This window comes from Prosopis cineraria, unplaced genomic scaffold (genome assembly GCF_029017545.1).
Source record: "Prosopis cineraria cultivar Desert tree isolate PC_DT_omini unplaced genomic scaffold, ASM2901754v1 PC10, whole genome shotgun sequence".
NCBI classification, from domain to species: domain Eukaryota; kingdom Viridiplantae; phylum Streptophyta; class Magnoliopsida; order Fabales; family Fabaceae; genus Prosopis; species Prosopis cineraria.
In genome coordinates, this window is record NW_026555341.1 from 14,712,140 (window position 1) to 14,734,081 (window position 21,942).

The 21,942-nt window shown below is 35.2% G+C and overlaps 1 protein-coding gene across 1 annotated transcript; it reads left to right on the forward strand.

The window, feature by feature from the left end:
- The first annotated feature begins 1,325 nt into the window (after positions 1-1,325).
- LOC129284316 (ATP-dependent zinc metalloprotease FTSH 12, chloroplastic) lies at positions 1,326-21,768 on the forward strand. The gene is made up of 19 exons (XM_054919736.1): positions 1,326-1,973; positions 2,750-2,934; positions 3,331-3,557; positions 9,619-9,893; positions 10,637-10,714; positions 11,010-11,252; positions 12,155-12,295; positions 12,402-12,569; positions 13,856-13,968; positions 15,363-15,579; positions 16,232-16,303; positions 17,497-17,616; positions 17,698-17,814; positions 17,905-18,081; positions 19,241-19,360; positions 19,450-19,524; positions 20,139-20,246; positions 20,579-20,659; positions 21,264-21,768. The coding sequence occupies exons 1-19, from the start codon at positions 1,560-1,562 to the stop codon at positions 21,339-21,341; spliced, it is 3,009 nt and encodes a 1,002-aa protein (XP_054775711.1). The 5' UTR covers positions 1,326-1,559; the 3' UTR covers positions 21,342-21,768.
- The last annotated feature ends 174 nt before the right edge of the window (positions 21,769-21,942 follow it).

Sequence of the window (21,942 nt, forward strand, 5' to 3'; positions counted from 1 at the left end):
ATTTATGTGAACATATTTATTTAATAATTTTTAAATTTTCAAAAATATAAATTTTTATTTAAATTTTGCACATAATATTTTTTAATTATTTATTTAAATGCCGTCATACTTAATCATTCAAAAGCTTTTAAATTTGGAGGAGAAAGAAGATAATTACATCATAAAGGTAAATTGATAATTTTAAATTTTTTCAACATAACTATAAATAAAAATTAAATAATTTAAAATAGTTAACAAAATGTTTTTAGTCGTATTAAAATTTGAAGTAAAGTTTAAGTTTTAAAAATAGGAGAGGTGTTGTTAAGAGCTCATTTGGATTTTAGTTTGATATAATTAATTATAAAAATAATTTCTTAATATGATCGATTTTGATTATAATTAATTATATTATAATGCAATCTGTTTGGATACTATTTTTTTAAAATTAGTTTTAACAGAATTAAAAATGTTTAGATAATTTTGTTAAAATTAATTTTAGCTATATAGATTACCTTAAAGGACATTACTTTTTAAAATTAAATTATTAATAAATTTGTATCTAATATTAGTAAATTTGTTAAACTTTATTTAGAAAGTAAAATATGTTATTTAACTTATACATCTGATTAATTATAGAAATTTAAATTATATTAATATTAACATTTAAATTTACATAAATAAATGACTCAATAAATCTAACTTCAAATAAATTTAACAAAAGAGAAAGATATAATTCTTAAATACTAAGCATTAATTTTGCAATAACTAATAAAGATGATAATATATAAGTTGATCTCTAATAACATAATAAATATGAGGTATATCTGATAAAGATGTTATGGATGATGATAAGAATAAACATTTATGAACATGACGATCTTCCTCATCGTCATGTTTTATTTGATATTTCTTTCATGACGCATAAAATTTAAATAGATGTAATCACATTGATGAGGGTAATATTGATAGGTGAGAGACTTTGACAAATAATTAATATTGGTAATGGTAAAATTAAATTCAAAAATTGTCTCTCCAAACTTAGTTTTAAACGTGATTTTAGTTCATTAATTGATAATCCATTATGCAAATTCGGTGCTATTTAGATAATTTTCTTTCAAAAATAATTTTAGCCCCAAAAAAATTATTTTTTTTTATCCTATCCAAACAGGCAGTAAAACAAACAGGGGAGGTGTTTATAATTTAAATAGTGATTTTTTTTAGCAAACAGTGATTGTATTTTACCTCAAAAATTTGTTTAAAGAAATTCCGAGTAACCAAGAAAATGAAAATGGCGTTGAAACTTGAAGTAGTGTGGTTAGTAGTTTGTTGTTTGTTTGTAGGGTGCCTCGGTCTTCGCCCTCAGTCCTTCACCGTAGGATGTGTGGATGAAACCCCTTAAACCCCCACTATCCAATTCTCAAATGGAAAAACCAGATGCTGCACTATTCTTGAAGTGGCATTAATTCGGACGCCGATTAACTTATATTCCTGTCTTTGCGAGAGCTTACCCATGCAAATTATTGCTTCCGCGAACTGTATTGATAATATAGCATCTCCCATTTCCAATAAGGAAGTAAAAAATGGACCTTATTGTCCCCTGTAGAACAAACCCACTTCTTGTTTCTTCATCAGCACTCACTGGAACCTCTCAAAATTCCAAGTTCTTCAGGTTGACCACATTGCATGGGGCGAAAATTTCCCGTAGGAAATCCAAGCTTCAGGCTTCAGCTTCGGCAAATCCAGGTGGGGCAGATGGGTTTTCATGGTCAGACATTAGTCGATCGTTTCGGAATGGATCAAAGAGGTTTTGGTTGAAGTTTGGGGATGTGGTGAAGAAGGAAACGAGTTTGGACTTGGGAGATGCTAATAGGAAGGTGGTTGAGTTTGTGGAGCAAGTTAGGGATGAAGTCGATAAGATTAGAGCCGAATTGGAAAGGTTTAGGACTGAGGGGATACCTGCGTTTGTCACTTGGAATCGTTGGGAACGTTGGAAGGTAATTTGCCCGCTCTTTGCTGAAAATTGATTTTTAACTTCTCCAAAGTTGCGCGCCTTATTATTGATAAAGAAGTGTTGCATTCAGTTCTTCAAGAAAAGAAAAAAGAAAAAGGAGGTGTTGCATTCAAGTGGAAAATGTCTGCAGCAAAATAGAATGAACTGCCTTTCATGCTATTGCATACTGCCTCTCCTTCGTAATCATATTCTAAAGTTTAATAGTATCAAGGGCTGACTTTTAAGCATGATGCAACACAAGAAACTTAGTGTAAAAACTAATTCCTACTGGCATCTCCATGATAACAATTAAGCTGGCATAATTGCATTATATATCCTTTATGACAATAGCTGCTATTGTTAAACAAAATGGTTTTCTGGTTTCATGAAAAGTGCCTTTTGTTTTAATGCTTCCATATTGGCATGTGTTCTTCTATTCTCTTTCACTAAAATGTAAATGAAAGTTATCACATGAGATTGTGTTTGTTTGATCGGTGGTGCTGGGTTGATGGCTATATGGCATTCATTTATTTTAGTCCTTATTGAAATTTGTGTCAATCCTTTTGACATTGTTTATTTATTTATTTTGCCAATTCTGAAATTTTATTTGAAAGAGAAGTAATGGCAACTTTGGTTTAGCAACTGTTGCTGAATCTATGCAATGTGGTTCAGTTATTTTTTGCCTTTGATGTATTGCTTTTTTTTTTTTGGGAGCAAACTCTGATGTATTGCTTATATTCTTCCATTTAAACTGAACAATGTAGCGTCTTGTTTTTCTAGGATCTCAAGAACTGGGAAGCTAAACGAATTGGCGTCCTTGCTCTTTATATCCTTGTCATAGCTTTTTCTTGTAGAGGAATATATGTAGCAGTTCGAGCTCCTTATCTGAGTCGTCAAAAAAAAGAATTAACAGAGGCTTACATGGAAGCATTAATTCCAGAACCATCCCCCATTAACATTAGAAGGTAAGTTGATCCTCTTTTATTTTCAGATGCCTTAATCATGTGTTATAATAACAGACATACACAGACACACACAATGCCATTTTGATGTCAGATCCTAGATGGAACATGGCCCAGGCCTTGGGCTTTCAAGGAGGATGTAACTTTTGTGATAAACCATATATTTTTTATTGTAAACTTCTCTGGTTGTACACATTGAACTTGTATCCTCCATTCCTCCTACATGTTGTTGCCTGTTAAGACACTCCTCTTGCTCAGGTTTTCCTACTTCCAGATAGCCATCAAACTTCACCCTTTTTAGATCTCAGAAGCCAAAATAGGAAGCCATTTTAGATACTCAACTTTGCAACATGTTATGTTCTTTTATCCTGGATAATTTCTTAATTCTTGAAATTGCAGATTTAAGAAGGGTATGTGGAGGAAGACAACGCCCAAAGGCCTTAAAATGAAAAAATTCATTGAAAGACCTGATGGAACACTTGTTCATGATAGTTCTTATGTTGGAGAGGATGCGTGGGATGATGATCGAGAGACACCGCAGGAAAATGTAAAACAGATGATCAAGAATGATGAAAGATTAGATAAAGAAAAGAAGAAAGAACTAACAGAGGGATTGGGAATTTCAGGTATTCTACTAGTGCTTCTGACAGAAGATATGGGTAATAGTAAAAATTGGACCAAAACTATGTATTAATCTTGTTCTATTTGGTTGGTACTTATAAGGATCTCACTCTAAATAACTTAACAGCCAAGTAGGAGAATCTCCAAAGGAATAATGGAATTATTTCTTCATTCATATCCTGCTGTGTATGAGAGCTAGGATATTTAAAATAAGAGAGTACAACTGAATAATTCAAATAATGCAAGATACTAGCGTAAAAATTAGGAACTACTCGCAGGAACCTCCCTAAACAGCCTTGAGGTCCTATTATTTAGCAATTAACAGAATAACAATTCAAATAACAAATAAAATAACAGCAACAATTAATTTAAATCAGATAAATCCCTTAAAACATGCATGACAGCATCAGTTTCAACTATCTTCCTCTTCTTTCTACGATGATAAGTTATTAGTGGTCTCTTAAGCTGATTTGGATCCTTATCATTACTTCCCCCCTGGAAAAACGACTTGTCCTCAAGGCGGAAAGTTGGAAATTGCCGTGCAAAGAGATCATAATCTTCCCAACTTGCGTCTTCCTTTGGTCGGGATTCCCACTGGATCAATAGCTCCAAATGAGGCCCCTTCCAACGATGAGATAGTATGGTTTCAGGTGCCAAAATGAGTTCAAAATCCGCTGAAAGTGGCAATTCAGCTGGAGGGTCCAGAGGAGGTAGTCCCCGAGCTGCTTGCAATAATGAGACATGAAAAATTGGGTGAACTTTAGCTGTTGAAGGGAGCTTCAGTTCATAAGCCACTGGTCCCACTTTGTGAACTATGGTATAAGGCCCAAAAAACCTAGGTGAGAGCTTGTCATACTTCTTGTGCGACAATGAGTGTTGCCTGAAAGGCTGAATTCTTAAGAAATCTGCATCTCCTACCTCAAAAGAGAGCTCACGCCGATGATGGTCAGCACACCTCTTCATTCGGTGTTGAGCTTTGGTCAAATTATCCTTAAGCAGTTGCAGCATTTGATCTCTAGTTTCCAATTGTACAGCAAGGTCATCAATATGAGTTTCACCTTTAATGAAAGGATGAAGGGGAGGTGGGTCCCTACCATACACCATCTTGAAGGGAGTAGTGTTGGCAGAAACATGAAAACTAGTGTTGAATGAAAATTCAGCCCAACATAAGAACTTATTCCAGGAGCGTGGCTGTTCATGTGCAAAACACCTTAGGTAAGTCTCAAGACAACGGTTGACCACTTCAGTTTGCCCATCACTCTGTGGGTGGTAGGCGGTACTCATCTGAAGGCGAGTTTGATTTAATTTAAACAATTCCTGCCAAAAGGCACTTAGGAAAAGCGGGTCCCTATCTGAAACAATAGAACGAGGTATGCCATGCAAACGAACAATTTCTTCACAAAAACGAGTGGCCACAGATTTGGCAGTATAAGGATGTGATAGGGGAATAAAATGGCAGTATTTACTCAGCCTATCAACTACTACCAAAATAGTGTCAAAGCCACCAGATTTGGGTAATCCCACAATAAAATCAAGGGAAATATCTTCCCAAATATGGGTAGGAATAGGTAACGGCTGCAACAGACCAGCAGGAGATAAAGTTTCATACTTATTCTTCTGACAAGTAAAGCATTGCTGCACTATTGCTTTCACATCATGTTTCATTTTGGGCCAGTAGACCGTACCTGATAGACGATTTAAAGTTTTCAAGAAGCCCCTATGAACGCCAGAAGGTGTCACATGTGCCTCTTGTAGCAGCTTGGAGCGAAGAGAGGAGCATTGGGGAATGACCAAGCGCCCATTAAAATATAGTTTCTGCTCAACCAAGCTGTACCCAGGGCGAGAGCTTGGATTTTCTTTTAAAGCAGCAATGATATCAGCTGTAAATGAGTCAACAAGCAAAGCCTCTTGTAATTCTAGATAGTCCAACGGCACAGGTATCACTATAGTGAGAAAATCAGCATGTTGGGGCCTCTTGGACAGTGAATCAGCTCCAATATTTTCTTTTCCAGCCTTATACACAATACTAAAATCAAAAGGAAGGAGCTTAAGGATAAGGCGTTGTTGGGTATTTGTCAAAATTCTTTGCTGTAGCAAATTCTTTAAACTGCTATGATCAGTCCTCACTGTGAAATGCCTCCCCAATAAGTAATGACGCCATTTTTGTAGTGCCAATACTAATGCCAATAGCTCTCGATCATAAGCAGACTGAAACCTGTTAGAGAAAGATAGCCCTTTGCTATAAAAAGCAATGGGATGGTCATTCTGCATAAGAATTACCCCAACACCGTCCATAGAGGCATCACATTCTACAACAAACTCAGCAGTAAAATCAGGAGGTTTTAAAACAGGAGCAGTAATAAGATGACATTTAAGCCTATCAAAAGCTCTCTGTGCTTCAGGTGACCAGCAAAAAGGGTTCTTTTTGGTTAATTCAGTAAGGGGACGAGCAATAATACCATAGTTCTTGACAAACCGTCGGTAATAGCCGGTAAGTCCCAAGAAGCCACGAAGCTCGGTCACATTGGTAGGTTCTGGCCACTCACTCACAGTGCTGATCTTTTCAAAGTCGGTTTCCACTCCTTGTGCTGAAACTTTATGCCCCAAGAAGGAAACACGAGTCTTCCTAAATTCACACTTCTTAAAGTTGGCATAGTAATGTTGCTGCTGCAAGGTAATAAATACTAATCGGAGGTGCTCTTCATGCTGTTCTGAAGTGGAGCTATAGACTAGGATGTCATCAAAGAAAACCAGTACAAACTTCCGAAGATAAGGGCGAAAAAGATCATTCATAGCTGCCTGAAAAGTAGCAGGGGCGTTTGTTAGTCCGAAAGGCATGACAACAAATTCATAGTGTCCACTATGTGTTCTGAATGCTGTCTTGTGAATGTCAACTGGTAGGACCCGAATTTGGTGGTACCCAGAACGAAGGTCGATCTTAGAAAAATAAGTGGCGCCATGTAACTCATCTAAAAGCTCATCAATGTTGGGAATCCGGTATTTATTCGGGATCGTGATTTGGTTCAAAGCCCTGTAGTCTACGCAAAATCTCCAAGAGTCATCCTTTTTCTTTACTAACAAGACTGGACTGGCAAAAGGGCTTGAGCTTGGCTATATGAAACCTTTATGTAACAGCTCATCTACCTGTCGTTCAATCTCAGTCTTCTGGAAGTAAGGATAGCGATAAGGACGTAAGTTAGGAGGTTGAACCCCCGGTAGCAAATGGATGGCATGATAATGATCTCTGAAAGGCGGCAAGTTAGTGGGTTCATTAAACAAACTATCAAACTCCACTATGAGCTCGTCCACATCTATTGACTTAGCATCTGGTGACCTCAATTTAAGCTCAGAAGAAAACATTAAGTGCAAGCTTGCTTTTTGGTTGGTGGATGGAGGCACTCCTTGAAGCTTATAACTCTTACCATCAACTCAAAAAATTAAAAACATTTCATTCCAGTTGGCTTGGATTGTGTTTGATGAGTCTAACCACTTAATGCCCAGGACTAAATCCGTTCCAGCAAGAGAGAAGGGGTAGAAGTCTTGCTTAAGAGTTAAACTTGGAAGCTTTACTTCCACTTCTTTACATACCTTGTTGCAGCGAACAATTCTGCCATCTCCAATTTGAACTCTAAAAAAAGACATAGAGCAAGTCGGCAGGCCCAGTTCTTGCACCAATAAATTAGAAATGAAGTTATGAGTGGATCCACTATCCACAAGGAGCAAGACGTCATGGTTCTGCACTAACCCACTGAGTTTCATCGTTGCTGCAGTGTTATTGCCCAGTATCGCATTAAACGAAATCTCTGCAGTCTCTGGAATCTCATCTTCGGCTTCTGTAACAGCTTTGTTGTGCTCAGATAGTGGCTGGCCATCCTCGTCGATCTCCATAAGAGAGAAAGAAGAAGTTTTGCAGCGATGCCCAGGTCGAAAAACATCTCCACAACGGAAACAGAGACCTTTATCCCTGCGGTGTTGCTGTTCGAGTCCGAGAGAGCCAGTCTAAGCAACGTCGTGCTTGCCGGACGGAAGTTCGAAGACGACGCGTTGGAGCTCCTAGGTGCGTTTGGTGAGAATGCTGAAGCTGTCCCCTGTGCATCACGTGTAATATTATTTTGCTAGCTGAAATAAGGATTGGACCAGTTTTGACCATAAGAAGCTATGGGCTTGGGCCCACGTTGGAGTTGAGACTTTTTCTCATATTCTAGGGCAAGACTTACTTCCTTAAACACAGTACGTGGCTTCTGAATTCGCACATCAGCTCTCAATTCTTCCTTTAAGCCGCTTAAAAAAACTCCAAGGAGGCAGTGTTCTGTCCAGTGAGAAACTCGGGCTACACGCTTAGCAAATTCCTGTCTATATTCCTGCACAGATCTGGTTTGCTTGATGGAACAAAGGTGCTCATTAGGATTTTGAAATTCAGGTGGTCCATAGTGCTCTTGCAAAGCTCTCACGAGTTCATCCTAGTAAAGTAAGGTGCGTGCTGAATTAATCCAAGAGAATAAATCCAATGCATCTCCCTCTAAATTCATGGAAGCAACATCTACCTTTAAGTCTTCCGGTGTTTGATAATACCGGAAAAATTTCTCAGCCTTCAAAATCCAACCTCATGGGTCCCCTCCACTAAATTTTGGAAAATCCATTTTTGTATATGGTGGTCGTGGGCCTCTTCTGTCAAAGTCATCTTCACTATCTTCCTCCCAATGAGAGCGCCTATAATGACCTTCCATGGATCGCCTACCTCTCCCATTTGTAGAAGCTTCAAGTGCCTCAACCTTTTCTTTCAACAAATCAAGTGTCTCTAATTTGGAAGCAATTACTATTAACGGGTCATCTGAAAATGGGTTTACAGGGGGATTATTGGAGGAAGTGGCATTTGGATCTATAGTTTCGTTGCCTGAACGTGTGGTCACCATGCTGATCGAACCAGGCTCTGATACCAAATTGATGGGGACTTAGAAGAGTAGGGTTCAGGAAAAGTAATCTATTAAGTTAGCTAGAGCAAGGATCTTACTCTAAATAACTTAACAGCCAAGTAGGAGAATCTCCAAAGGAATAATGGAATTATTTCTTCATTCATATCCTGCTGTGTATGAGAACTAGGATATTTAAAATAAGAGAGTACAACTGAATAATTCAAATTATGCAAGATACTAGCCTAAAAATTAGGAACTACTCGCAGGAACCTCCCTAACAGCCTTGAGGTCCTATTATTTAGCAATTAACAGAATAACAATTCAAATAACAAATAAAATAACAGCAACAATTAATTTAAATCAGATAAATCTCTTAAAACATGCATGACAGCATCAGTTTCAACTATCTTCCTCTTCTTTCTACGATGATAAGTTATTAGTGGTCTCCTAAGCTGATTTGGATCCTTATCAATTTTGGTGCTTTTTCTATTTTAAACTTGCTAAGTGATTATAAGAATTTCTGCTTTTGAAATGGTGCAGTTATCCCTTGCTAGATGATCTCAAGAAATATTTGTATGCTGGGGGAAATCACCAGTCTTTTTCACAGTTTCGCTTTTCATGGGGAAATATAATTTGCTACTTGTAGTACTTTTTGCTAATGAATAATAAATTAGAGAAAAAGGATGTGTCTGCCATAATATTTCTTTTATTAAGAAAAAAAATATTACATGATCACTGCACAGTGCACACCCTTGACAAGCTTACCACCATAGGTTGTTAATGTTATCACTGTGATGCAGAAAGATTGAAGAATGTCCTACTTCATGTAAATTAGTTATATTGACTATATCTGAGCTTGACTAAACCTAACTACGTACCCCTATCAAATTATGCATCTTTCCATCCCCGACATAGCAGCTCAAAGTCTCTCATTTAATATTTCTAAAACTGGTGCCCTCTCTTTTCCTAAAACTAAAACTACAGATCATTTATAGTCCTGGTTTCTTGATGTTATAGACATTGCTTGGTTTATAATGGTATGAATAAGATGGTGAAATCAAGTAAATTATGTAGAGAATTTGGTTTCATCTTTCTGTAGTGAATTTATCCTCTTGATTTCTAGCATGGTATGATTTTCTTGTTATTATGGCAGGTGAAGTTCAAACGGAGGGCTCATGGCGTGAGAGACTCCATAAATGGAGGGAGATCCTAGCAAAAGAACGCCTTGCAGAGCAATTAGGTTCCTTAAATGCAAAATATGTAGTTGAATTTGACATGAAAGAGGTTGAAAATAGTCTTCGCAAAGATGTGGTAGAGAAGGCTGCAGCCACTCAGGGAACTAGAGCACTATGGATATCTAAGAGATGGTGGCGCTATCGTCCTAAACTTCCTTACACGTATTTTCTTGACAAACTTGATAGTTCTGAGGTGAGATTCTGTATCATCTTGATAGTACATATACTATCACCTATTATCGAACCTTTTCAGTTTTAAGTAGGTATTGTGGAGTAAAGATTTGTTAAAATATAGTGGCGAGTGTTGGTAGCTCATATACTACAAACATGAAGGTGGTGCAGAACTGCTTCACTGAAGATCTTAGGCTTTTTACTGTACTGGTTTTATTCTATCAAGTTGGTGGATACGTCACGAGTCTAATGAATTGTATTAATTAGATGGAATGATGAGCCATTAAAAGGGTTCATTCTAGCACATAATTTATTTGAATTGTAAATCTTTATGTTACTAATAGCATGGTAAAATGACTATATAATCCTGGTAGAACTTGATGGCAATGTAAATTGATGTGATGGACTGTTAATCCTTATAGATGATATTATGTTTTGGCATTAATGCTTTTCCACCTTCTTGTCTGTTAACATTGCAAGAGAATAGAAGTCCCGCTCCCACATCCATGAATGAAATGAGCAAGACCAAGCACAATCCTATACAAAAAAATTAACTAACATCACTGGAAATACAATTGTGGAGTCAAATTAGATTTGGCCATGGCTGGCTTCATTAAAATTTAAACTAAATGATTGGTACAGTGACCCTATTATTAAATCAGTTAATATAATGTGAAGTCCAGAAGAGTCAAACTCATTAAATTTCATGCATATTAAGTCTTTGACAAACTTATGCCAGTTTGTGAAGTGTATTCTTGTGGACAGGTTGCTGCTGTTGTTTTTACAGAAGATTTAAAAAGATTGTATGTGACCATGAAAGAAGGTTTTCCTTTGGAATATATTGTAAGTTTGCCTCTAAATTGTTACTTCTGTTTAGAATCCTCTCTTTGTTGTTATAATTGATCTACACAGCATGAACACTACACAAAAAGAGCCATGTTCCATGTGTGACAGGTAGTGTACTCTCAAATTAGACATGAAACGGCACAACACTAGATGACACTTCAAATTGAATGCAGACATTCAAATTGTCATGTTGCCATGCTTGTGTCCTGTATTTATGTCAATATCTGTGCTTCCTAACAATTGATTAATGCATTTTTTTTGGGTTTATATTAATGCTATTCTTTTCTCGTAGGTTGATATCCCGCTTGATCCTTATTTATTTGAGATGATTTCTAATTCTGGAGTTGAAGTAGATCTCCTTCAAAGGCGGCAGATCCATTATTTTATGAAGGTTTTGATTGCACTATTACCTGGGATATTAATTCTCTGGCTTATAAGGGAGTCTGTGATGCTCTTACACGTTACTTCCAAGCGCTTTCTATATAAAAAGTATAATCAGCTTTTTGATATGGCTTATGCAGAAAATTTCATTCTGGTAAGCTTTCAGTCTCCAACACACTTTAGACCATATACAGCAGCTGCAAATTACTGTATTTTGCAAAATTTTGTATAAGATGAATTAAATTTTTAGAAATATATTTGGGATAATGGAACTTTTAGTCTCTTAAGTTTGACTCAATCATCAATTTGGTTTCACTTTTAATTTTTATTAATTTAATGCCTCACATTTTCTTAAGTTATCACATCAGTTTTTTAGGCTTTGAAACGCAAATTGGACTTAAAATTAATGTGATGTGTAAAATATGTTGATAACTTGGCATGGATGTGTAGTTAAATGAGAACCAATCGGCCCCCAAATTAGTTTAATTTTTATTAATTTAGTCTCCTATGCTGTTTTTTATTCTTTTGTTTTTTGAAATTTTTGAGTTTGTTTTCTTTTTCCTGTCTAATAATCACACTTCTTTTCATTAATCTGCATGGCTATCAACTCAATATTCCGTTATTCATGTTAACGGAATTTAACGGTGTCATCTCCCCTTCAAACAATAAGAACCAAGTCAATGATTAAGGCAAATTTAAAGGACCAAATTGATAAAAATTAAACTTAAATTAATTGATAACTATAACAAATATAATGGACTAAAAGTTTTATTATCCTTACATATTTTTAGCTACAAATATTTTGCTCATAATACTTTAATAACATAAAACCTTGTTATTTTTGAAAAATTTAGGCTTCACATTAGGATATTTGTTTGATGTTTATGTGTTTATATTGAAGTGACCTTTTATGTTATTAACTTGAAGAGGATATGTAGTTATTATTATGTAGTAAACATGCATTTTTACTTGAAGATTGAAATCTAGATTTGACATGGGCAACTGACTCTAACTATTTTTTGTTTTATTCATCTGTCTCCCTATATTGATTGTCAGCCAGTTGGGGATGTTGGTGACACTAAATCTATGTACAAGGAAGTTGTACTAGGGGGTGATGTTTGGGATCTTCTCGACGAATTGATGATCTATATGGGAAACCCTATGCAGTTTTATGAAAGGGGTGTGCAGTTTGTGCGGGTAAAAAACTAATTTTTATATATCAATAGTTGACCTCCTCAATGCATTGCTTTTAATCTTAAGATATGTAACCAGATAAGTAGTTTAATGGGCAAGAATGTTTCAGGGCGTTCTCCTCTCTGGACCTCCAGGAACGGGGAAAACACTTTTTGCCAGAACCCTTGCAAAAGAAAGTGGATTGCCTTTTGTTTTTGCAGCTGGTGCTGAGTTCACAGATAGTGAAAAAAGTGGAGCAGCTAGGATCAATGAGATGTTTGCCATTGCCAGGAGAAATGTAAGAATCAGCTAGTACCAACATTGAATACAATATAAAATGTGAATAATTTTCACTGTGGATTTTGTTCTATACTATTAGTTAGACATTATTGTGCTAGGTGATGTTTGATCCATTTTACTATTTGATACTCCCTTTGTCCTAAATTATAAGTCACTTTTAGGGGAGATTCAGCATATCAAAATATAAGACACTTTGACAAGAATAAGGTTTCATTAATAATGTTTTTTCAATATTACCCTTCACATATATTCTCTATCTTTAATATTCTTTCATAAATGGAGCAGTGAATGAGGGGCATTTTTAAAAGTTTATATTTTTGTTTTAAAAAAAATAAAGTTGTAAAGTGTATTTAATGAATTTTATTGGTATGTGTGATTTAGTCTAAATATGTCTTATAAAATGGGATGAAGGGAGTACAATGTCTGGTAGCTGTGTTTAGAATTTGAATGCATTCCTTTGTTCTGTAAACTATCTATCTATACCTACGTGTCTATAAAGTCTTAGACAAACCACATTTTTCGCAAGTCATTGACAGCGTAGCTTCTCTCTATGATTTAATTTACAAGTCACGTTAATACTGTGACTTTCTTTGGGCTCCATGCCTCTTATTTTATCATTATTGTTTTTTCCCTTATCTTTTCTCCTTTTTATTAATGGAATTTGAATTTTGAATTTTCCACTTAAATTATATTCAAATCAATATGTCATTTAGTTTAAGATTTTCTATCAGGTTATTATTTATCCCATACATTGCACTGGAAAAGGAATCTAGTTTACGTTCATAATTGCTTGTTCAGTGTCCACACCATTAGATCCTTGTACCAGCAGATGGGAAAACAGAGGACTTGTTTTATCTTTTTCTTGTGCATAGTTTCTAATCCAATACTTTTCCTGGAGGCATTTAGCATGCATAAAAGCATATTTTCATGTCTTGGCCTCCTATTTTTTGTTGCAACTTTTTCAGCATTTCCTAGGTCCTGTTTCTACGTGAACCTCAGACTAGTCTCGCATTAAGGGAGGTATCATAGTACCAGGGTTTCAGATGGAACGGGAATTCCTTATATCCTTTATTTTATTGGGTCACATGTGGACGCTTATGGAAAGCAAGTGTACAATTAGATAACTACTCCTTAGTCTTATTCTTGTATCCCAGATACATTAAGCTCAGCATGCTTTTCCTTAATTGAGAAGAATTTATTTTTCCTAATTATTTTTCTTGGGTGAATAGCACTTAAAAATTGAAACTTAGGAGACGTGGCTTATATTTATCATTATTTGTGTAGGCTCCTTGTTTTATATTTGTCGATGAAATAGATGCTATAGCTGGAAGGCATGCAAGAAAGGATCCACGAAGAAGGGCAACATTTGAGGCTCTGATTGCACAGCTTGATGGGGAGTAAGTTATTACTTTTTATGAGGGATATGATGTGGATTTTGGATTTTTAAGTCATGATAACTTGTGTTGCTATAATTTGGAGTATATTGGTAGGTTAGAGACATTAAATAGTGTGGATTAAGCATAGTTTTTTTGGGTGACTACTGAAGAGTCACAAAGTGGCAATGTTCAGTCTCATGAGATTCATGATGGAGAAATTTTTTGTTTGGACCAGGAATTTCCAAAATACAACCTTGAGCTTTCCATTATTGGAGAATGGCTTCTTTAGTGAGGAAATGTTGTTAGTCAGTTGTCTAATTTTTCTGTAACAAGTAAAGGTTGGAGTACCATAGAAGTTGTGTTATGATAGCACATTAACACTGCTGTATTCACTGGTATGTGTCAAGTAAAGAGCTGTAGAGGATATTTACATGAAGCAGTGGCATTCTTGCACAAGACAGAGGGCAGATAGTCTAATCCCTAAACTTACGCTGGAAATGTTACAATGAATAAGCTAGCATATTTACAATAAATGACAATTAATATGGTCCACAACTGTTATGCTAGATTATTTACAAAATAGGCTTCTTCATTGTTGACTTGTGTGATCAAACCCTTTATGAGATTTGTGCAATCTAGCTCTACATGAGATGCCTAGTCTAATTTTCTTAATTTTTTGGTTTTTGCTTTATATTTATCAATTTTCAAGATCTACTACCTTGGTAGACAGCGTTAAAAGGCCCTTTCAAAATTCCAGAAGAAAATTAAACTACACAGCAATGTTTTTATTTGCAAACAAGAGATGATTTATGGCAGTTGACGGACTGGTAATTTACAAGATGAAATTATGATTATGGTATAAGGGTAAATGATAAGGTTGAAGTCTGATATAACAGCCTTATCTGCTAGAATTACCATCATAATCACTAATACCTTGTCTTATAGGTAACTTTATAATTCATGAGGTGTGAGATGATTGTTATCCAGCATTCTGTATGACCAGGAAATGATCTGATGGAAACCAATCCAAACTTATCTGGCAAAAGCTTTTTCAATGCATATGGTATTCTTTGTAGGTTGTCATTTCCTGCTTTTTGAAAGTTGTTTGCCTTCTCAGTGTTTGTTAGGATTCTATCGTCTCATTATTGTTCTCTTCTAAAAATAAATATAGATTGTGAAATGGAAAAAGGAATATATAGTTTCAAATGTTCCCATAATAAATACCACCCAAGTCATCCCTGAAAGACTTAATTTGTTGAAGAGCTTTGCTCTGGCATCTTTTTACTTTACTTTTAGGTACTTGGTTTCAACATACAACTTTTGTGCTATGGTCTAAGGATTTGGTAATAAACTGTTTTATTAGGAATTTCTTTCTTGATGATTATTTTTGTTGTCATCAATTCATGTGATGCTAGGAAGGAAAAAACAGGTGTTGATCGTCTATCCCTCAGACAAGCTGTTATTTTCATCTGCGCAACAAATAGGCCAGATGAACTAGATCTTGAATTTGTTCGCCCGGGGCGTATTGATCGTCGTCTTTACATTGGTTTACCTGATGCAAAGCAAAGAGTCCAGATCTTTGGGGTGCATAGTGCAAAAAAGCAGCTGGCGGAGGACGTGGACTTTGGAAAGGTATATAATGTTGGACTATCTTTTATGGAAGTTGTACAGTCACTCAGTGACAGTGCACAACTTGATAATGAAGAATAGTTAAACACATCTGGACATACTAAAAGGCAAAGGCATAATTAAAAGTTGGAGTTATGTATCAGTGCTACTGTCCTGTGGAAATATAATATATATGCAATGCTGCTGCCAGGAGCAATGTGAGAAAGATGATGAGCTATATACTGAATAGGATGCATTCTACATTTTCAACTAGCTAACACCTGCCAAAATTAAACATTGGTTTTGTTTCAACAAATAATGAGGCAATAGTGTATATATATCATTTCTCAAGGTTTTTGGAGTACTGCATTTTGGTTCTGATATCATTATGAACCAGATAATGGTATCCGTATCCATTTGACTTCTCTGTTCAAAAATGAAATAGGGCTTATTATTTTATAGGAGATGCTAAGATGTTGGATGAACTTTTTACTAAATTCACGTCTCCTTAAGCTCATTTAGCTTGTATTAGTATATTTATTCAGCCTCGTTGAATGTCAGATAAATCCATTTTCTTCTGTTGGCTACATACTTCCACGTTCCTAGTAAAGTTTGTCTATAGATGAGACACTATCTGCTTTATGCTGACTGTTACTGCCTCCTTTCTAATCAACAGCTTGTGTTTCGCACAGTTGGATTCTCTGGAGCAGATATAAGAAACCTTGTGAATGAAGCAGCAATAATGTCGGTAAGTCCTATTTTTGCATTTTGTTGAAGAGAATAATCATCTACTTCCACGTGACATGTAAAGTTTCCCGGTTAACTGGTGGTTTATCTTAGCCATACGATAGTAGTTGCTTTGTCTTGGTGTAACTTGATGAATTGAAATTTATAAAACGGATACCTATTTATATTTATAGAGAAGGAAATTGAAATAGAATTTCTCCTTTTCTTTTGTTCCCATTTTAAGTTGAATATCTTACCTCCTTGTTCAAGTTCTTCTTCCATAGAAAAATGGAATAACAACATCCCAATTTCTGTGGAAGGTACACTTATTTTTTTCCCAATGTAAGTATTTTGTTCGTAGATGAAGCATTTTTGGACACAGTTGAAGCATTTTCTAACATCTTTTTGAGTGATCATCTGCTTCTTATTAGTTAATCAGATATGTCGACTTTGAAAATATAGTAATTTCAAATTAGAGATGCAAAAATGTGAGAATTCTTGCCGATTTCTGATCACAAACCAATGCCTTTCTCTTTTGTTGCCTTTGATCATATTTTTAAGCATTCTTTTGTTGCTTTTAGTCCGACCAACAGCTAACAACACCCTCCCTCAAATAACCCACTCACCTATTGTCTCCGCATTCCTGCCTGCCTCCAAGGAAGTGCCCTAACAACATGGTCAACCTTTCCTTGGTTTTTATTGATCTGCGTAGGCAGATGATTCACCATTATTCACGTGTCCATATGTATGACTGTAATAGAGCCAGAAGCTGCAAGCCACCTTCTTCTTTGACCATTAAGTCAGATATAATCTTGCGAATTTGTAGAACAATTTTGCAAATTTTACTTCTTTATAACTAAATTCTACCACAAGGTGGGGGCATATTAGAACGTGTAGCTTGCGCTCTCTTGATGTGCCTTTCTTAGTCCATTATTATTTTTATGCTTTTATGGTTTGACTTTAGAATATTAGTTTTAAACTTAAAAATATGTATGGTAACTTTAGAACCCACTTAGCTCTACAAGGGGTTTCTTGCTGACTGGATTATGATGTAGTGATCTGGATTTGTGATGTTTGGTTTGCCTATTTAGTTTAATCACGTGGAAGCCTTGTGTAGTATTTTAAAATCTCTCTCTCCAGTAGCAAACCATAAGACAATTAATCTATGTCTTTAATTTTTACTTTGTTAGTCATGCATATCTTTTTTGCCTACAGGTAAGGAAAGGGCATTCCAAAATTTCCCAGCAAGACATTGTTGATGTTTTAGACAAACAACTGCTTGAGGGTATGGGCGTCCTTCTCACTGAGGAAGAGCAGCAGAAAATTGAACAGAGTGTATGTGTATCCATATGGTTCTTATTATTGGGTCCTTGTCATGGAAAATCATTTGGTGCTGAACTTTTTGCTATATTGCAGATATCTGTGGAAAAGAAGAGACTGCTTGCTGTCCATGAAGCTGGTCATATTGTGTTAGCTCACTTATTTCCTCGATTTGATTGGCATGCATTTTCGCAGCTTCTTCCTGGCGGCAAGGTATGACTTCTGGTTGCAGAAAAAATGCATTGTGATTATATTTGTTTGATATTCTTAATTTTATGAGACATTTTTGCCCCACTTGAGCAGGAAACTGCAATATCTGTGTTCTACCCGCGAGAGGATATGGTAGACCAAGGTTACACAACCTTTGGCTATTTGAAAATGCAAATGGTAGTGGCTCATGGTGGTCGTTGTGCTGAACGCATCGTGTTTGGTGATGACATAACTGATGGGGGAACAGATGATCTAGAAAAGATAACAAAGGTAATCAACATATCAAGTCACTAGATTTTACTACCTAGAATGTATTATAAACACTGTTCTATTGCCAACACAGTTTGAATTTAAGTTAATTGCTGCATTGGGTTTAATAATTTTGTTCTAGTGGTATAGAATTGGTATTTGATGTTAAGCCAATGGTTACTTCAGAGGTGGCTTTGCACTCTCTCTCTCTCTCTATATATATATATATGTATATGTATTTGTGTGTACTCCTCTGGTTCTTATTGTAGGAAACTTTCAACCGTTTTATACATCTTAAAAAGAGTTTTTTTTTTCTTGATATCATAAAAAGAATGAGATATACTTCCATTTTTACCCTTAGCTTTAAATAATGATATAACTACATTAAATACTTTCACACAATCAATAAAGGGTAAAATTGGAAAAAGTAGTTTAATTATTACAATGTGTCTTACATTTTGGACCCAAAGTTACTTCTAAAAAGTGTCTTACAAATAGGACCAGAGGAAGCATATCTATCTTTCTATTTGTCTGTCTATCTGTCTATCTATTTCTGATATTTTATCTTCTTTAGTTTCTTTTTTATTTCACTTTGTGGAATAAAGCTGCTTCTTGTTGTTTTAGCCTTCCTTTCTATAGGAGTTCATTTGTTCAAAATAAAATTAGAAGGGACTAATGAAAATAGAAAACAATGCCATGGTATCCTTTTGTCTTATTTCTTGAACTAATCTAATTCACTCACGTCTTTATATGCTTTCATCTTATTCCTTCCTATGAAGACACGACAACTTTGCAGGATTATATTACAGCTACCGCATCACTTTGAAAGCTCTTTGCTTCTCATTTTTTTGAAGTAGGTTGTGCATCTTTAGTACATTTTATGTACAAAGCTTGTCTGTATCTTATTATTTACAACTTGTTCAGGATTTTCTCATGAATGACTCTTGAAGTTTTTTGGCTTGTTTTTTTTGTTAAACTGATGAGAACTAGGAAATAGGAAGATTAACAAGTGGAAGTGTTCTTTTTTTTTTTTTTAATTTTCTTTGCTCTTGCTTTTACCCCCCAAAACAAGTTCCATATGCTTCTAGAATCTAAATCTTCCTATGGTGGTGCATAATAAATCTGTGTTTTTTTATATGTATTTTAATTTAAATTAGTCTGACTAAAAGTTGATTTCCAGATTGCTAGGGAGATGGTAATCAGCCCTCAAAATAGAAGATTGGGGTTAATCGCTTTGACAAAAAGGGTTGGCTTAGTTGACCGACCAGACAATCCAGATGGCGAGTTGATAAGATATAGGGTATTTTTATCTTTTGAGGTCACAAATATGGACATTCTTTGCATCTATAACGTAAAAATAATTCATTTTCTCTCTTGATGAATGTGTAGTGGGATGACCCACAAGTAATTCCTGCTGACATGACATTAGAGGTGTCTGAACTCTTTACTCGGGAGTTGACGAGGGTAATTATGATTTCCTGGCTTTTCATCTTTTTTGTATATTCATTTTGAGAAACTCTAGGTGGCATTACCTTCTTGAATTCTTTAATCTGATCAACCTCCTATTTTGGAGGACATGACGTTAATATGATATATTTGCTTTAGAAGGTAGACTAAGGGAGAGACTTAATTGAATGACGCAGAAACTGTATTAACTATTAAATTCCAACATATTTGGTGTAGCCCTTGAAAGTTTTCCATCTACTGAAGTAGCTGATTTCCTCAATGCTGTAATTATTATTTGTCTTGGCGAAAACTTGAATATCAGAAGGGAAATGACTTTTGAGCAATGATAAGTAACAACTAGACCGTTTATTACATTCTTATGGGCATTGTCTGTTCATGTTTTAATCAGGACTTTATGGTGAACTGTTATGATTTTATGTTCTTGACCTTTCACTTGTTATTTCTATTCTGAGGTTATCTTATCCTTCCAAAAGTTTATTGTCCTATAGAAAAAAGTATAATGGTTTTAAATGAGAATGTTGAGTAACTGATATATAGTGTTCTCTTCCTATGTGATTACTTTATATTAATGCTTATTTTCTTACATGTTATGGGTTTGACTGTCCTGACAGTACATAGAAGAGACAGAAGAATTGGCAATGAAAGCTTTGAGGGACAACAGACACATACTGGACTTAGTTGCAAGGGAACTATTGGAAAAGTCAAGAATAACTGGATTGGTGAGTTCTGCATATATTTCTGTCGTTATCTGCTTAGTTAGCAAATGTCAGATGCAGTAAAACAAACTGACATGAAATTTTTCTAAAATGAAGAAATTGCTTAAATTCCTAATGTCCATCCACTACTTTTTGAATCTATTTTCCCAGGTGTTAGGAGTCTTATCAATCAAAATAATTTGGCAGTACATTTTTTAACAAAATGAATGCTGAAGTATATTCACTTCTTAATTTTTTTGGATCTTTTGGATTTAATTTCTTCCTTTTTTCCTTATACAAACATATGAATGTTGTGATTCCATTTTTGAGTATCTTCTGTTGCTTCTGCTCCTTAGGAGGTTGAAGAAAAAATGAAGGACTTGTCTCCAGTAATGTTTGAGGATTTTGTGAAGCCTTTCCAGATAAACTTGGAAGAGGTAAGTTCTTTAATTTGGCTAGCATTATCGTTTGAAGTGGGTACCCTTGTGGGACTCGTGGAGATACATGTTTACTAATATCAAACCATCAATGTACTTGTATGTATGATTTGATTCGCATTGTAGTTATAGTTAATACTTTATTTCCATTTCAATTAATTATTAAAACCCTTACTATAAACAAAAGCTGCAAACATAAATCTAAAGTAATAACAGATTATGAAACTTAGGTGTAAAAAATAAAAGGTGGAATCATAAATATGGATCATTATAATAATTTGCACTATAATGTAATAGCATTATTTAGTTTCCTGGCTTGTTCAGAAACATTCTTGATTTTCATTGCTAGAAATGGTCGATTTGGTTATTTCATGGACATTTGAGGTTAAATCTTGGTCTCTCTGTTTTTTTTTAAATCACACCTGTTCCCGTTTGTTTCGGAACACGGAGAGATAGATGCGGAAATTTTTTGCAGCAGCAAATCCAAATTGACCATTTCTAGCTATTTTCGCTTGACACCTTTCTTTAAGCCCTATTTTGTTCTCTCTTTTCTTTTAATGAACACCATAAGTAACTTTAGTAACTTACTCTTCTATCATTTTAGGAGGGTCCGTTGCCTCATAATGACAGACTTCGATATCAGTCACTGGACATATATCCTGCTCCACTCCACAGATGTTGACACATTTGGATGTTAAAACCATACACTTCCAACAGTTTCTGAAGGGAAAGAAGCCATTGAATTTGGTGGTGGTGTTATTTTTTCCATAGAAGGCCACTTGCCTCAATATCTTCATGGCAGAAAAGTATTGCTTTTGGTAAATTTGCCCGTATTGCTTTCTAGGGAGGTGAAATACTTGTGATGTTTATGTAAATCAGCTTTGACGGAAAAATTTTGTTATTCAGAGTCTTGGTAGAATTGAGATGAGCCCAGGTTCAAACTTTCTTTTGCTAGTCTTGAGTATCTTTATTTTTCAGTAGGTTTTGTATTGAAATTCTCTGTTTTCAAAATTTTGAGGTGCATAAAATTTGTCTTTGATTTGACTGAGTGAATTCCTTCAACAATGCTACTTGAAAATTTTATGAGGCATAAAATTTGTGGGGAATCATTTTGTTTTTGCAGGCAATGAGTATGTAACTCCATACTTTTTGTATTTTGTGCTGATGTAGATTATTACATCATCGTGAGTATTAAATGACAATAAATTTAGTAAGCAAGTCATATAATATCCTAAACATGATGTGACATGTTTCGGTGAAAGATAGGAATTTCAATCATTTCA

What these genes read in the sequence shown, in the direction of transcription:
- LOC129284316 (XM_054919736.1), top strand. Translation starts at nt 1,560, where the DNA reads ATGGACCTTATTGTCCCCTGTAGAACAAACCCACTTCTTGTTTCTTCA. An exon ending in TTGCCATTGCCAGGAGAAAT is followed by an intron (nt 12,570 to 13,855) that starts GTAAGAATCAGC and finishes TTATTTGTGTAG; the next exon opens with GCTCCTTGTTTTATATTTGT. An exon ending in AGGACGTGGACTTTGGAAAG is followed by an intron (nt 15,580 to 16,231) that starts GTATATAATGTT and finishes TCTAATCAACAG; the next exon opens with CTTGTGTTTCGCACAGTTGG.